Source organism: Lynx canadensis, chromosome B1, assembly GCF_007474595.2.
Source record: "Lynx canadensis isolate LIC74 chromosome B1, mLynCan4.pri.v2, whole genome shotgun sequence".
NCBI classification, from domain to species: domain Eukaryota; kingdom Metazoa; phylum Chordata; class Mammalia; order Carnivora; family Felidae; genus Lynx; species Lynx canadensis.
The window spans coordinates 105,535,496-105,553,526 of record NC_044306.2 but is presented as its reverse complement, the minus strand read 5'-3'; the positions used below and the strand labels follow the sequence as shown (position 1 = coordinate 105,553,526).

Here is an 18,031-nt window from a genome sequence, read left to right as displayed (position 1 = left end):
CAAAAAGGTTTTATTTTCTTAAAACAGCATTCCTCAAACTTAAGAAAAATGTTTTATTAATTTTACAGCCACAGTCTTACTTAGCAATTTTTTATATACTAAGAAGAAAAACAACAAATATTTTTTAATGCTTATTTATTTATTTTGAGAGAGAATGAGCTAGTGCAAGCATGGGGACAGTCAGAGAGAGAGGGAAAGAGAGAATCTTCAGCTGACAGAGCAGAGCCTGACTCAGAGCTCAAATTCACAAACCGTGAAATCAGAACCTAAGCAGAAATCAAGAGTGGGACACTTAACTGACTAAGCCACTCAGGCACCCAAATAGTCTTATAACACCACATTTTTATACAAAGTTCTAAACTCCAAAGCCAGCAAAGTTAGAAAAACATGAGATATGCAGTTACATAGACTTGGGTTTGAATTCCTTCCCCCATCAGTTAACAGCTGTGACCCTGATAAGACACCTCTGTCTTTTGAAACCTCAACTTTTAACACTGTGTCATGGCAGTAGTGTTCCCTGTCTCCAAGGACTGTTCTGAGAATTGAATAAGACAATAGGTATAATAGCACCCAGAAATGCCTGATAAATAAGGTAACTGATCATCAAATGTTGGTTTCCTCTCTTCTGACCATATGCCCCTGTCCTCCTTTTTTCAAGGATTTATATTCTAACAGAACATATACACCATAATTATATGTACACTTGCATTTTCATTTTTGAAACATTATTTTGGACAAAAGTAGAAAATCCACAACACTAGTGCCAAAATAATAATTATATGTACTACAAGAAACCAGAAATATTGGATTCCTTAAGTAATAGCTAAATACCAATTTCATCAACAATCCTCATATATAGTTCCAGAAAATAAAAAAAACAGTTTTCAGCATTACTTCTGGCTGAGTATTCCCATATGTATCCATGAGACACACATGTTAATAAATTTCTGGTTACAAAAACAAAATTAAAAAAAAAACAGCTTAATATATTCAAGCAGTATTGTTATATACCAATTTCACTAAAATGTTCTTTCCTTTTTGTTTTTGAAAATCAACTCTATGGCAACGTTTCAAACTCATTCTTGTTCAATATACATTCAATGTGCCTTTGAGACACTGAGAGCTCTTATGGAATTCACAACCATGTAAACAAATAATGACAGTGTCATGTGATGAGTGTTGTAACATGCAGAAAGACAAGCTAACTCTTCCTAAAGAAATCAAGGAAAAGTTCAAAGAGAAAGGACTGGTTGAGCTGAATCTTGCAAGACAAGCAAGAGTTTTCTTAGTGTAGAGACAGGAGAGAGGGTTTCAGTCAGAAGGGAAAACTTGAGCAAAGATATGAGAGAGCATGGCATGATCAGGGACAGGCAGAAGGTTCAGTGCAGAGAGATTATGAAGGAAAGTGGCTGGAACAGAGGTTGTCCAGGTTGGTCGGGTCAGGCTGCAAAGTCCTGTGTGCCACTTGGACTCTATCCTCAGGGCAAAGGGAAACCAGTATCACTTTTATCTGCAAAGTCACAGTCTTCTCCTGATCACGTTACAGGTATTTGCAAAAGTGGTCAGAGATAAAGAGAAATTGAATTCTTTATAGAGCAGTACGATAATTTTAATAAGAAAAACCATACCAGAAGAAAGAACTAATAACTATGCTTATGCCAAAAGAAAAATATCTAAAATCACAAACTGGTCTTTAATATCATGGCAGATGTAGATTGGCTTACTCAATACCAATTCCATTTTCCTTTCTGGCTTGCCCTTCTGTATGGTCCTGAGCTAGAAAGACGGAACATCCATTGCATAAACCTCTTACAAATGTAGTTGCCATGTATTCTAAATTCAGCAAAGCAACACATCACTGGGAGACCCTGGCCAGGAAGCGGAAATGGTGGTTCTGGGGTAGAAAGGCAGTGGCTGCTAATGGAATGGTCCTGTGTGGAGTGTGCATTTCTATGGACCATGGACTCCCAAGCTGGTTCTGGCTTTCTCTATATTCTCTTAGCTTCCTGATACCTTTAACAAATCACTTTCTACTATAATAGTCTCTGCTACCAACAAAAAACTCCTGACCAAAACAACATCACAGAAAAGTATATCTTGGACTTGGCCCTGGATCTGATAAACTAAAACCAAAATTAAAAACCACTTGTGAAAAAAAAAGTTTATCCCTTTTATTGTTTTCTGTTGTCTAATTGCTGTGGCTAGGACTTCTAGTACTGTATTGAATAAAAGTGGTTAAGAATGGACATTCCTGTGTTGTTCCTGACCTTAGGGGAAAAGCTCTCAGTTCTTCATCGTTGAGTATGATATAACCTGTGCATTTTTCTTATGAGGCCTTTATTACATTAAGGTATGTTCCCTCTAGACCCACTTTGCAAAGAGGTTTTATCATGAATGGATGTTGTACTTTGTCAAATGCTTGTTCTGCATCTATTGAAATAATCATATGGTTTTTATCCTTTCTCTTGTTGACGTGATGTATCATGTTGATTGTTTTGCAAAAAGTGAACCACATTTGCATCTTGGGAGTAAATCTCAATTGTGATATATGATTTTTTTTGCACTTTATTTTTTTATTTTTTTAATATAATTTATTGTTAAATTGGCTTACATACAACACCCAGTGCTCATCCCAATAAGTGCCCTCCTCAATGCCCATCACCCACTTTCTCCTTTCTTCCATCCTCCATCAACCTTCAGTTTGTTCTCTATATTTAAGAGTTTCTTATGGTTTACCTCCCTCCCTCTCTGTAACTATTTTTTTCTACTTCCCTTCCCCCATTGTCTTCTGTTACGTTTCTGAGGATACACATGAGTGAAAACATGATATCTGTCTTTCTCTGACAGACATTTCACTTAGAATAATACCCTCTAGTTCCATCCACATTGCTGCAAATGGCATGATTTTATTCTTTCTCATTGCCAAGTAGTATTCCATTGTATATATAAACCACATCTTCTTATCCATTCATCAGCTGACGGACATTTAGGCTGTTTCCATAATTTGGCTATTGTTGAAAGCACTGCAATAAACATTGGGGTACATGTGCCCCTATGCATTAGCACTCTTATATCCCTTGGGTAAATTCTTAGCAGTGCTATTGTTGGATCATAGGGTAGTTCTATTTTTAATTTTTTGAGGAACCTCCACACTGTTTTCCAGAGAGGCTGGACAAGTTTGTATTCCCACCAACAGAGCAAGAGGGTTCCTGTTAGTGTATGATTTTTTTAGTGTATTGATGGATTTGGTTTGCTAATATTTTGTTGAGGATTTTTGCATCTACATTCATGAGAGATATTGGCCTGTAGCTCTCTTTTTTTTTTTTTTTTTTTTTTTTTTTGTGGTGCCTTTATCTGGTTTTAGTATCAAGGTGATACTAGCCTCATAAAATGAATTTGGAAGTTCTCCTTCCTCTTTTATTTTTTGGAATGGTTTGAGAAGAATAGGTATTAACTCTAGCAAAATTAGAGAAAGAAAAATGCCATATGATATCACTCATATGTGGAATTTAAGAAACAAAACAAATGAGCAAATGGGGAAAAAGAGAGTGATGGAGAGACCAACCAAGAAATAGACTCTTAACTATAGAGAACAAACTGATGGTTACTAGAGAGATGAGTGTGGGAGGACAGGTGAAATAGATGATGGTGATTAAGGAATGCACTTATCATGCTTAAATATATATATGTGTGTGTGTATGTGTATATATATGAGTACATACATACACACACATATATAATTTTAAATAAATAAAACAAAGATAAATTCCCTATTGCATGGACATGTAATGACTACTTTTCCCGAGGCACTGTGCCTGGTAGTGTATGTATATAAGTTTGCTATTTATTATAAGCCTCACCACTTCCATCGCCCGTAGTTCCAGGACATCAATATTAGTTCTTGCCTCTCAGCTTCCAGACCAGTGGTCCTCAATCAGGGATGATTTTTCCTCTGAAGACACATTTGGGCAATGTCTAAGATTTTTGGTTGCCAAGGCGTGGGGATGGGGATGGGTCAGGTGGGGATAGGAGGGGGAGTACTGATATCTACTGAGTAGAGGCCAAGAATGCTATTAAACATCCTACACTGCACAGCACAACCTCCCACGACAAAGAATTAACTGGCCCCAAGTGTCAACAGTGCTGAGGATGAGAAACCCTATTCCAGAAAGCAGTATGTCCAGGTCTGATGCCTTCTCCATCCTTTCTAATGTAGAATATAACTCTTTTTAAAATATACATGGGATTATGACCCTTCCTAGCTTAAAATGCCTCAGTGGCATCCTACTGACCTTAAAATAAAGCCTAAATAAAGTCTTAAGATGGCCCTGCTTTCCACTCCAGGCATACCCCTCACTGCTGGCACTCTACATCTCAGCCATGCTGAACCTCTTGCAAATGGCTCAAAAGTGCCACCTCCTGACCCCACTAAGCTGCCTCACTACCTGGCCAACTCTTACTCATCTTCCAGGTCATTTCTTCCAGGAGGATTCCCTTTATCCATAAGTCTTGGTTGTGTGCCCCTGACATGTGCTTCCATACCACCTTCCATCTCCTTTATCATACTACTACACCCCCTGTATTGCCACTATCAAGGTACTTGACACATGTCCCACTAGGTAAGTAAGTACTCTAAAGGCTGAGATTAGGTTTATTTTATTCATTGTTATATTGCTGCAAGTATTTTTCTCACTCAATAAATGTGTTAAATTTTACTACATAGCCCTAGCATCACACAATAGGCACAAATGGAGGTATGATCTGTGAGAAACACAAAACAAGAGTTAGCACTGCTCATATCTATGGTAGAACAGATACTTCAAAGAACCACAACTAGATTGCCTGTATCTGCCACAAAACCAATAAAATGGTCACCAAAAGACTAGAAAAGAAGGCACCTGATGACTGAAGATTAGGAGATCTAGGGTCACTCAGCCCAGAGAAATAAAGGCTAGGGTAATGTAGTAACAGCCTTAAATAATTCAACAAAAACACCATATTTTACAAAAAGGTATATTTATAGAGTCTGATAGCCCGGTATCCATCTGAGAATTGAATAAGCAGAAAAAGGCTTAAAGTGTGAAGGTTTTAATCCAACAGAGGAAGTTTCCTTGTTATTATTGTTTTAATACTGGTAAACACCAGAGAGTTGCTGATGAATGGAGCGGCTTGTCATTCACACACTCATTTAATGGGTACCTTCCCTGCTCCAGGCACATCTATCAAACTACAGTGTGGCAAATGGTATAGAGGCCTGCACAGATGTTAGAAGAACACAAAAGGAAAAAAGGACTTATAGACAAGCCTGACAAAGAACAGTGGTCAGAAACATCCGTAGGCACAGCACTTGAAGTGAGTCTAAAGCAGGAGTGTGGAGGACAACATGAAGGCATGGATCCACCTTCTGGTAGTGTGGAGTGCAAATGAGAGCACCAGTACAAACCAGACTCTAAACGACTAATGGCTTAGTACCACTGCAATAACAGGTATGATAATTTGGCAGATGAAAAAAAGAAAATGGGTAAATTAATGAAGGTCTATGGAGCCTAAAATTCAATCAGAGCCAATGGGAAGCTATAAAAGGTTTTAAGAAAAACAAAGGCAAAATCCCTCCAGGGGCACCTGGGTGGCTCAGTGGGTTGAGTTTCCAGCTCTTGATTTTGGCTCAGGACACGGCCTCACAGCCCCACTTTGGGCTCTGTGCTGGCAGTGCGGAGCCTGCTTGGGATTCGCTCTCTCTTTCTCTGCCCCTCCCCTGCTCACATTTGCATGTTCTCTCTCTCTCTCAAAACAAATAAGCTTAAAAAAATAAATAAATAAATATCCCTCTAGCACAGGACTGGATGGTCTGGAGAAAGGCAGTACTGAAGATAGAGAAGGTTAAGAGACTATTTTAGTAATCCAGATGAGAAATGGATGGCTTGAACAAGACGAGTGACAAGATAGAGAGGAGGAAGCAGGTAGGAAAGAGGTTTACAATTTCCCCAAAAGAAATAGGGAGGGGGGCGCCTGGGTGGCTCAGTCAGTTAAGCATCCAACTTTGGTTCATGATCTCACAGCTCGTGGATTCGAGCCCTGCATCAGGCTCTGTGCTGACAGCACTCTCTCTCTCTCCCTCTTTCTTTCTCTCTCTCTCTCCCAAAGTAAATAAACATTAAAAAAATTGTTTTTAAAAAAGAAATTGGGAGGACAGTTGGATTGAAGAAGGTAAAAAGGAGAGAATGTTTTTAATAGTGAAAGTTTCTAATTTGGATAACTGAGTGAATGATGATGATGCTGGGTGAGATATGGAATGCCAGGGAAAAGTAGGTTTTATGAAAAACATTCTGAATTATTTTGGATATGATGAGTTCAATGTGCCCACATACACAGGTGGGCAATTGAAAATAAGAGTCTGTAGCTTAAGAGAGACATATGGGCTGGAGAAATAGATCTGAGAGATTAGTACTTCATATGGAAGGTTACAGCCTAGGGAAATACCTATAGAGTGAGAGAAGAGGGGTGATGACAGAACAAAGAAGGAGAAGGGTACCTCGCTGGCTCAGTTGGTAGAGCATGCGACGCTTGACCTCAGGGTCATGAGTTCAAGCCCCAAGTTGGGCATGGAGATTACTTAAAATTAAAAAAAAAATTAAGAAGAACAAAGAAGGAGAAACAGCAATACTTATGGTCATATAGAAGGGGTAGGGGACTCCTTAGAAAAAGATGTCCAAAAAGCCACCAAGAAAAATAATAAAATATGGTGTCACTGGAACCAAAGGAGAAGAGAGTTTTGTACAAAGAAGAGCCATAAGCAGTGTCAAATTCAAAAGATGACAGGAGAGTGTCTACTGCATCTGGTGTTAGGGCCACTGATGACCTTGGTGGGAGAAGGGGAAGAGTGGATGGGGCCCAAGCTATGGAGCAGACTACATTGAGCCATGGAGGGACTGAAAGGCAAGGATGGAGAGTCACTGAGGAAAGCAAGTAATTTCTTAAAAACATGGCTGTCTTGAAGAGAGGAAGGAAGAGTGAATGATACTGAATGTTCTACTTAGGTGTGTATTAGAGTTTGTTGTTTGTTTTCTTGAGATACTTGGGTATGCATCCTGGCTACCCCACCAGCTCTGTGACCTTGGATAAATCATAGTATACCAGCCATTCAGTTTCCTTAGCTGCAAAACAGGGCTAATAATCTATTGCATAGCATTGTGTGAGGATTAAATAAAATAATGCACGTAAAGCTTTTAGGACCAGTTTTTGATACATGGTAAGCACTCGAAAAGAGCAGTTTATAATCTTCATCATATACAAATGCAGAGGGGCAATGAACCACCTGATAGAGAGAAACAAGAAGAAGTTCCTACAGGATCCAGATCTATAAATATTATGGGGAAGATTGGTTCTGGACAAGAGGGGGATGCCTCATCTGAAGGTTTTTAAAAATGAGGGGCAGACTAAATCACAAGAGTCACTGTCCACAGGAAATTCACAGTCTTTAGAGCATCTTCTGAAACGAACTTTGTGTGGCTGCTGCAGTCAAGCCTCCCTACAGGGCATTCCCCAGCCCTCAGTGATTTGCACTCCATACATGCCATCCAGCAGAGCCCAGATTCTACATATCTGAGTCAGTCCTAGTGATCCCCAAGAGACACTCACTGATTTACACAACAATTTGAGATGAATTCCTCAGCATTCTCTCGGAATTCCTAATAACTGTCTTAAACAAATATTTTTAGGAAATTTGGGACCATTAGACCTGAAACAAGCTCTTATTAGCCTCACCCCTGACCCTGAAACTTGGGTCCCTCAGAGCAGCCTCTTGATAAAGGGAGGTGGCTTCATGGTGCCAACTTCCATCAGAGCAATGGTAATCCCACTCCATTAATGATTTCAATCACTAATTATTTCAAGGTAAGGCCATGTTTTTGTTATTATCACTTTGTAATCTTTGACATACGAATCTAATCATATTTTTCCAATATCAAGCCTGATTTTTTATGATTGCCAAAAGCACTTTAGTGTATGTATATATATATATATATATATAATATATATATATAATATATATATAATATATATAGTATGTATGATATATATGTACATATTTAATTTGGTTTTTTATTAAATGTTTAAATAACCCCACACAACTGATTAATAGCAAGAACAAGTCTAACAGTAAAAACAAAACATTCAGGAGCTTCTTTGTTTTAATCTATTTTTTTTTTTTTGTAATAATCAAAGGTCATATTTATTTTTTTAATTATTTTTTTCATTTTTTTAAAATAGGAAATTTATTGTCAAATTGGTTTCCATACAACACCCAGTGCTCATCCCAACAGGTGCCCTCCTCAATGCCCATCACCCCCTTTCCCCCCCCCCCCCCCCCCCCCCCCATCAACCCTCAGTTTATTCTCAGTTTTTAGGAGCCTCTTATGGTTTGGCTCCCTCCCTCTCTAACCTTTTTTTTTTTTTCTTCCCCTCCCCCATGGTATTCTGTTAAGTTTCTCAGGATCCGCTTAAGAGTGAAAACATATGGTATCTGTCTTTCTCTGTATGACTTATTTCACTTAGCATAACACTCTCCAGTTCCATCCATGTTGCTACAAAAGGCCATATTTCATTCTTTCTCATTGCCACGTAGTACTCCATTGTGTATATAAACCACAATTTCTTTATCCATTCGTCAGTTGTTTTAATCTATATTTTAAAACCAAACTCGTTGTATTCCAAGCAATAACCAAACTGATGACGCAGGCTTCTTCTATAATATACTTTTCCAAATAAGCCTATACTCTCAAACCACTGCATTATATAATGACCATTCAACACTCCCAAAGCTGCTCTTTCAGAATATCTTAAGTCTCCGAGTACTGAGAATCAATAATCACATACAAGCCAAAACAATGCACTTTACCTGGTGGAGAACCTGCATGAGAGGGGTCCACATAGTGTCCATAATGTGGTGGAGAAAGACCTATTCCAGGCTGGGACTGAGAATAGGGGGGTGTAGCCACATATCCTTGTTGACTCATTATGAAAATATCATCCCAAGGGATAGCTCTACAAAAGAAGCCTGCAACAGAAGAAAAAAAAAAAAAAGTCAACAAGAGATTTTTGAGTTACTTAATGCTATTAAAAATAAGAATGCCGTTAGTAAATATTTACAATGGTTTGAGGAAAATATCAGGTGCACGAGACGTCTGCATATCACACAACATATCATACCATTATCCCCTAAACAGGCTCTAATCATAGCTCTATGGAACTCAGTAACTCGCTTCTATAGGCAAATTCTCAGGCACAAAATATGAATAACAACTTGCCAATCACTTTTTCTTTGGAAGAATGAACTATTTCACAGATAGTCTCTCCTATGTTTGTGCCTTTGGTTTCCATGGCCCTGTTTCAGCGCAAAGCATGCCACTGGCAATAATCACAGTCATTCAATTCACTGACCAGCACAACTGCCAGTGGTCTGCAACCAAATGTTTTTTGGCTTGTGTCATTTCAGTGCTATCCTAATTAGTAATTTTCGTTAGGCAGTTAGGACGAAGAGAGATCAATAGTCCAACAAATACAGCAGAAGATAAAGGAGCGGATAATGGACTCACTCTGTGAGTCATGAAATGACTAAGGCAGGTTGCAGCCTACAACAATTTGGGAGTTGTCAGTGGTTTCTCATTCAGAGATGACAGACTCTCTTTCTAATTTAAATATCACACCTCTGAAAACATATGCACATATATTTAAGGAACAAAGAAAAAAAGCAATTTCATATATGTTCAGGCAACACACACACACACACAAATGTAACATACCCACCTTGATTCTACTCAGAAGCTAAACACCAATTTGTTTTAAATTTTCCATTTTTTCCAGGTTTCACAAGACAAGAGACATTTCACAGAACTATTGTCAAAAAATCTTTTGTAACAAAAAAGGCTGTGAATCCTAGCAAAGGAAGTAGGCTTTCACTATAAATATACTAATACTTAGCTGTGTGACATGGGATAAGGTGAAGAACCTCTCTGGGCCTCAGGTCCCTCTTACAAAATAAAGTTTCTAAAGATTTGGCAGATATAAAACACTGATACTACGATTTCTCTCCGGTTTCTTTTACCTGGCATAGAAATACCCTTCCTGTTGTTATTTTACGATACTACCTTTTAAGGTAAATTTCGGTGATACCTGCTAAGCCTTGAAATAGACCTACCTACATTCAGGAAATGTCATTCTTCATTCGGTTTCATTTTCCTATTAAACTATGCGTTTCCAAAATTAAAAGGACCAAGCAAAAATATCGTAAGATCACTTTCCTCTCCTTGGAAGGCAAGAACTGCAGAGAGGAGAGACAGGAAGAAGCCTGCTGGTCCACTTTGTTACTGACAACACTTTTTTCCCTCCTCCCACTTCAGCAGAGAGAGACGTGGCAGCCTGAGCTTTGGTCAAGCTCATCCAACCAAGCACATTTCGGAAGTCAGCAGGAGCACACACCTACGTAGCAGCCTGTTGCTGAGTGACGGAGAGGCAAGGCCGGGATGTTCACTCCGAACAGCAGGAAGCAAGCAGTCGGGTCCCTCTCTACTGGTCCTGACAGGAATTTGCTTCCTCACGCAGCCCGGTTTGCCACGTCAAACTTCCTCACACAGCACCAAGTTACAGAAACCTGACTCAGCTTCAAGCGGCGACATGGCAGAAAGCCACTTGGCAACAGCAGGCCTAGGATCAAAATCTGGGGAGCCCCAGGCCATTGTCACTGGTCAATTATCGCCGAGGTGTGCCTCTCACCCTGGACCAGGTTCGGATTTGGACAAATTGGTTGCACTCTCAGGATGTCCCGAAGCTTGAAGATACAGTTGCCATTTTTACTATCAATATTTCCAATATTGCCTTCCTCCAAAAAGGAAATTAAGTTGATACGGAGACAAGAAAACCGCTGGCAGTGTCCCTGGAATCTTGGGGCTGGTGAGGACCCTAAGCACGCAGTCCCAGCATCCCAAGACAAAAAGATGGGGGCGGGGGCGGGTAAAAAAAATGCCCACGCCCACCCACCCCACCCCTATTATTATTAAACTGCACGAAAGGGCTGTAGGAGCTAAGTATGAGGTCTCCTCCGCTGCCCTGCCACAGCTTAGCATCCAGCCTCCCGCCAACCCCCATCCCAGGCCCCGCACCGCACCCCGCTCCAGCTGTGCCTGGGGAGGGGCTGTCCCGCCAGAGCGTAGCTAGGCAGGGCGAGGCATTACCTGTTCTGCTCCCGCACGCCTCTGGACTTCCGAGAGCCTGCGCTCTGCTCCTAGCGCCAGCTGCCCCCGGTGACCCTGCTCCCGCTGCGGCTGCTGCTCCCGAGGCGCCTTTCCCCCGGCCCTGTGTCCCCACAGGCTGGTCTCGCGCACAGAGTTGCAGCTGGGCTGGGAACTGCCACGTCAAACACTCTCCCGGCTGCGCGCCCCCAGCGCCGGGGCTCAGACCGGCTGCCGCGCACCCGCCGGCGCACGCGCACAGACGCGACGGGGCGGGGCGGGGCCGGAGGCGGGGCCTGGCCGAGAGAACTGCCGGAGTTTGGGCAGCCCGTCCTTCCTTTTTTTTTTTTCTATTCGCCTCTTTCTGTGTGTTTTGTTTGTTTCTTTGTTTGTTTGTTCCCCTATAACAGGTCAAAATGTTAACGCTTTTGATAAATCAGTGTTTTCACAGCGGAGCCGTGTAGGAAGGCGGGAGTGCGTAATGAGGGTTCATTCATTCTTGCATTCAACAGGTTGCAGCTTCAGCTATTCATTACGTATTACTTGAGTAACTGATATTACAGGTATTGCTTGCTAACATGGAAGGTACACGATTCAAGACTCCGAAGAGATGAGAGTTTAAAGGCGAATCTGGCACGTGTATACAGACAATTTGATGACGCATTTGTGCAATGCACTACAGAAGAAGGAACGTCCGAAGCAGCTTGGCAACGTGTAAAATAGGTAGAAAAAGATGTCCTAACTGAAAAGTGTGGTAAGAGGTGCCTTCATTGAAGCTGAAATTGCTAGACTTCTGTGTATTCCTTCAAGGAATGCCTACAGATTCATTGTGAGGGAGAACGATTGAACCCACCCCAAACAGGAATCAATTCATACATAAGGACCCAGTGTTTAGCTCACTGTGTTGTTAAGAAACAGCTGAGAAAGACAACCTATGTGAGACCTGGGACTTGACTTCTCTATCCAGCCTTAAAAACTAGGACCATCTCGCTGGTTTCTCACAACGCCCCACTGCTAGATAGAAAGGCCTTCAGCCAACCCTAGGTTTGGTATAGCTACCAAACTTAGACAAAGCAAACCAAATCAGTGTTTTGTTTTAAAAATATGCTTTTCTCTGGACTGCAAGAAGATAAAGACTGCTTGACAAATCCCTTTACTGATGAAATCCTTGGGCAAACACTTGCATGGGTATAATGCTACTGCTGAAATGCTACATGAGTTTTTGCAGGCATTTTAAGTTATTCCAGCATGGTGAAGTCTAATGGTCTCTTTCCCACTTCTCCTTTTTCTACAGCTTTAAAGTGTGATGCCCTGCCCATTGGTTAGACTTGAAAATCTACAATAAAAAAATTTTTTTTAATTTGTTTCCTGTATTCTCAGTATAATGAAAATGTCTGATGAAGTTTAGGAAGCTTTGATCTGTGTTGAAGCAACACAGCTTGTAAGAGCAATAAATAAAGTTGTCATGTCACAGTTATGTCACAATGTAAGAAACAGTAGTCTCTCAGAGATAGGAGAGCTGATTCCTATCAGCTGGTTGGCTTGTTGCCTCTATAAAACCACTAAATTTGAATTTGTAAATTCTTTCTAACTCTTTGTTCAGGGATACCAGACAAACAACTTGTGATTTCAGTACTAAGTGTTGAATTCCTAAATATTTAAAGCTGGAAGGGATTAGATATATGGATAAGTCAGTATTCAGTGAGAAGTGAATTCAACTTAATCACTTATAGATTAATAAACCAAATTTCAGAAAATGAAAATAACCTCCTAGTCTTTTAGTTGGAAGTCATGCCTTCTAATTGTATTTCAAAGTAATTTTTACCTCATTTTTCTTTCTCTTAATATTACTCTGATTTGCTCTTCTCTATTAAATGGGTTTGCCTTTCTCTCCTGTAACTGCCTTATAGTTAAGCTTTCAAATAACTAAGACCATAATAGACCATACAGTTCCACCAGTTACTGGAGTTACCAATCACAAATTTCTTTTTCTTATGAAATAGACTTCTGGTTTCAGGCCAGTTTCCCTTCTCGTGACCTTATATACCACCCCTTTAGTGACTAACTTCTGACATTACGCTTTTTGTAGGATTATTGGCCTTTACCAGACAGGAGGATCAGCCTGGATTCCCAGCCTTCCTTGGTCCAAACTACCCCACTGTCACCTGATGTCAGCCTCTGATGTTCCATGTGTAATTAATGTGGTCACCCTGGTAACCAAATCCTAATTGAAAGGTGAGGTCACAGGGAGTGTCCATGTGCTGGAGTTCTGTGTTCTTTAGGGTCTTTCTGTTCTAAGTTTATTCTTATTTATTTACTTTTTAGTAATCTCTTCACCCAACGTGGAGCTGGAACTCATAACCCTGAGATCAAGAGTCACATGCTCCACCGACTGAGCCAGAGCCAGGAACCCCTCTGTTCTAACTGTAAAAGGAAAATAAAGAAGATAATCGATGGTGCAAAAGATTGTATAGAAAGAGAATGAATTACCTGACAATACTCAGGGTTCTGTTATATATATCCTTTGGAAAAAAACTATGGTGCTCTAAGCATTTATGTAACTTAAGAAATTTGGAGTCTCTGGTTGAAAAGCTACAGTTTGAAGAGGATTTATATTTTTTAAAAATGAAATAGCCAAGACTTGGACTGTATTAAACATCTGAAAACACAATAAATAAGGCCAAATTAAATGGTGGTGGCGAGAAGGGTACATGGTAGGCTAACTTGAGCAGCAACCAATAACAGTAAAAATACAGTTTAAATGATCATCAAGGGCCAGACGCAAAGGTACTTCTGGAAATTACTTCTTTCTCTGTTTTTTTAATACCAGTTTTATTGAGATATAATTAACAATTCACCCATTTAAGGTATATAGTCCTATGGGTTTTAGTATGTTTACAGAGTTGTATAGCCATCACCACAATCAATTTTAGTATATTTTCATCCCTCCCCAATAAACCCTGCCCATTAGTAGTCACTGCCTTTTCCCCACTACCCTCCCATTCTACAGCCCTAGGCAACCACTGGTCTACTTTTTATCTGTAAAGATTTCCTATCCTAGACACTTCATATAAATGGAATCATATAATACGTAGCCCTTTGTGACTATCCTTTCACTTAGCATAATGTTTCCTTTTTTTTTTTTTTAAGTTTATTTATTTAAAGAGAGACAGAGACAGCACACGTGGGGAAGGGCAGAGATAGAGGGAGAGAGAGAGAATCCAAAGCAGGCTCCATGCTGCCAGCACAGAGACCAATGCATGGCTAAATCCATGAAACTGTGAGATCATAACATGAGCTGAAACCAAGAGGTAGACACTTAATGGACTGAGCCACCCAGGTGCCCCTAGCATAATGTTTTCAAGGTTAATCCATGAAGCAGTATGTATTAGTACTTATTTCCTTATTGCCAAATAATATTCCATTGTATGGATATAACACATTTCACTATCCATTCATCAGTTGATGGGCAGTTAGGTTGCTTCCCCCTTTTGGCTATTATGAATAATGTCATGAACATTCATGTACAAATTTTTGTTTAGATATACATTTTTAATATTCTTGGGAACTTCAAATAAACACCATAGTTTCAACGTAGTTTTTGGAGCAGTCTGGCTCAAAGGCTGTGCACTTAGCAATTAGGCAATGTTGCCACTCTGTATGAGATTTTATTTTTAAAATAAAACAGGCAATATCACCCCCCATACAAAAAGACAATAACAAAATAATTAAAATTGAAATCTCTTGTGAAAATGTAACTTACCAAAGCTGATTCTAGAAGAAATATTTTCTTAGAGTTAAAATATAGAGTTACCATATGGCCCAGCAGTTTCACTCCTAGCTAGAATTACTTTGCTAATATCTTGAATATCTTGCTCTGAGTGTACTGCATTACTTATGTCATCAGCCATAGATTGGGCAGTGTGACATCACACTGCCAGGTCAAGTTGACTCAGGTTTGAATCCTGAAACTATCACTCACTACTAGCTATATGAGTTTTACTTATTTAACATTTATTAAGCACTCACTATAAGCTGGATGCTGTACTGAGCACTGTGGATATGAAGTTGGATAGACACTGCTCTAGCTATTAAAAGTTCATGGAAGAGTACAGGGATTGGCAAACTACAAAATCTGGCCCACCTGCTTATTTTTGTAAAGGCTGCAAGCTGAAAATGGTTTTTATATTTTTAGATAGTTGAAAAAAATCAAAAGAAGAATAATATTTCGTGACACATAAAAATTATATGAAATTCAAATTTCAATGTCCATAAATAAGGTTCTATTGGAACACAGCCATGCTTTTCATTATTATACTCTCTGTGGTTGCTTTTGCACTACAGCAGCAGAGTTGAGTAGTTGTGACATTTCCCACAAAACTCAAAAAACCTAAAATATATACTACCTGGCCCTTTAAAGAAAAAGCTTGCCAACACTTCATCTGGTGGGACCTATAAGTATGGTAACAGTGGATTAGAGTTCTATGAGAAGACTAAGTTGCCATGGGAAAATGTAAGAAGAGACATTGAGCCCAGACTTGGAAAGTGAGAGATATCTCCCTGATGGAGGTGGCATCTGAACTGAGTCCCTGAGGACAAAAATAAGTTAGGGAAAAAAGGAGTGAGAGGTAGCAGGAATAGCAGGAATGAAAGAGAGAAGACAAGGAATCTGGGGCATTCAGAGGTGAGATGGTCTAGTACAGCTCAAAGGGGGGGTTCTAAAGGAGTGAGGAGAGGAATGAGATAGATAGATAGATAGATAGATAGATAGATAGATAGATAGATAGATAGATAGATAGTCTCATCTCTATGAGAGCAGGTAGGTGGGCTAGGCTAGCTCTTGAGGGTTCTCAGAGGCTCTGGAGAGGCAATGAAAAATTTTAAGCAAAGGAATGATTCAATGATTTTTCCCCCAGAAATCAATCTGGCAGGCAAGAGATAAGGCTCTGCAGTCAGACCAAGTCATGACTTCTGTTTCTGCCAGTTACTGGCTATGTGTTCCCTTCCTAAACTTCAGTATTCTCATCAATAAAAATGGGAGTAATTATAATACTAATCACAAAATTTTTTGTAGTAATTAAAGGAAATAATGCAGGTAAAGTACTTGGTACAGTGTTTGGCACATAATACATGCTCAATAATGTTGTTATGGCACCATCAAAATAATTATCATTATTAACAGCATGTCTGTGACAATGGAATTAAGGAGATAAAGTCTAAGGATGAAACCCTGGGGAATCCTGTAATGAATGCACATTCTAAGCTTACTAACCTTGGTGTACTCGTAAATTTGGGATATTACATTCTTCTCATTGTTATCATGAACATTTAATGATATGAAACAAAGTGTTATGGAACAAAGTAAAAGTAGAGCAGGGTGAGGGGGATTGGGAATGCCAAGTGGGTGATGGGTTGTTTTATGTGGGATAATTAATGATTGTAGTATTTCATAGAGTACTTAGGGTAGGGGTCTGTGGTGCCTGAAGGCATGCCACTCAGAGCTCCCTCCAAGATTACCTACTCCCAGGCATGTAAATGGATGACATCCTTCAGCTGTTATGCCTTTCACAACACCATTCATCCCAAAGCAAATATTCTTCTCAGCAGTTCAAGCCAATGACTGAGCATAGTAAGCCTACTGAAGTCAGACTACTTTTTCCCAGCATGGGACCCCTCTAGTAAGAAATCTTTCCTCCGGGGTGCCTGAGTGGCTCAGTCGATTAAGCGGTCGACTCTTGATATTGGCTCAGGTCATGATCTCATGATTCATGAGTTCAAGCCCCACCTCAGGCTCTGCACATTGACAGCGCAGACCCTGCTTTGGATTCTCTGTCTCCCTCTTTCTCTTCCTCTCCCCTGCTTACTCTCTGTCTCTGTCTCTCTCAAAATAAATAAATAAACTTAAAAAAAAAAAGGAATCTTTCCTGTGGGGTTTCCATTGTCCTGGCTGAGGTTTTCTCAGAACCGCACTGCAATATGAGGCTCATCCTACCCAGACCTCCTACCTCCTTCTCCTCTTTTCACAGGTGTTGGATCTGCATAGTACCAGCAGCCTTTTTCCCTTTTTCTCCTGCTCTTGTTCCCTCTCTTCTACTCTTCATAGGTGGTTTCCCCAGTCACTCTGTTGTGTGTCTAATTCCATGTTGGCATCTGCTTTTTGGGATACCTGGATTGACACACCTGACAGAGGTGAGATTTGGAGACCTTAAAGGAGGTAATAGAGTTAGCCACGCAGATCACCTGGGGGCAGAGTATTTCAGGCAGAAGAGCCCCCAAAAGTCCCTAAGTCAGAAAGGAGGGTGCCTGGCATGTTCCAGGAACAGGAGGCCGGCAAAGCTGGGGTGGAGGAAATGAGGGGAAAGTTGTAGGAGAGGAGAGACAAAAGGTTAAAAAGGGAAGTGAATGGTGTAGGGTCCTTTAATCCATTTTAAAGAGTTTTGGGGGTGCCCAGGTGACTCGGTTGGGCATCTGACTCTTGATTTTGGCTCAGGTCATGATCTCATGGTCTATGAGTTTGAACCCCGTATAGGGCTTTGTGCTGACAGTGTGGAACCTGCTTAGGATTCTCTTTCTCCTTCTCTCTGCCCTTCCCCCCCAGCTCTCTCTCTCTCTCTCTCTCTCTCCCACCCCCCCTCAAAAATAAGTAAAAATAAACTTAAAAAAATAAAGAGTTTTGTTTTTTCTCTGATTTAAAAAGGAGTCATTTCAGGTTTTAAAGTGAGGAATGAGGGAGCACCTGGGTGGCTCAGTCAGATAAGCCTCTGACTTCAGCTCAGGTCATGATCTCATGGCTCATGAGTTCAAGC

The 18,031-nt window shown here is 40.3% G+C and overlaps 1 protein-coding gene across 5 annotated transcripts in view; it reads right to left on the bottom strand.

Moving 5' to 3' along the window:
• The window catches only part of SEC24D (SEC24 homolog D, COPII coat complex component), a 107,356-nt gene extending 95,903 nt beyond the window's left edge, over window positions 1-11,453 (bottom strand). Inside the window, exons 1-2 of one of the 5 annotated variants that reach the window (XM_030313168.2) lie at window positions 11,229-11,453; window positions 8,897-9,055 (exon numbers count right to left, since the gene is read on the bottom strand). In XM_030313168.2, the coding sequence (XP_030169028.1) occupies window positions 8,897-9,014 (118 nt within the window). In that variant the 5' untranslated portion in view covers window positions 9,015-9,055; window positions 11,229-11,453. Of the gene's footprint in view, window positions 1-8,896; window positions 9,056-9,804; window positions 9,908-10,195; window positions 10,346-11,228 lie in introns of those variants that run through there. The other 4 variants (XM_030313165.1, XM_032592909.1, XM_030313166.1 and 1 more) reach the window with 4 other exon arrangements.
• Window positions 11,454-18,031: the final 6,578 nt, after the last annotated feature.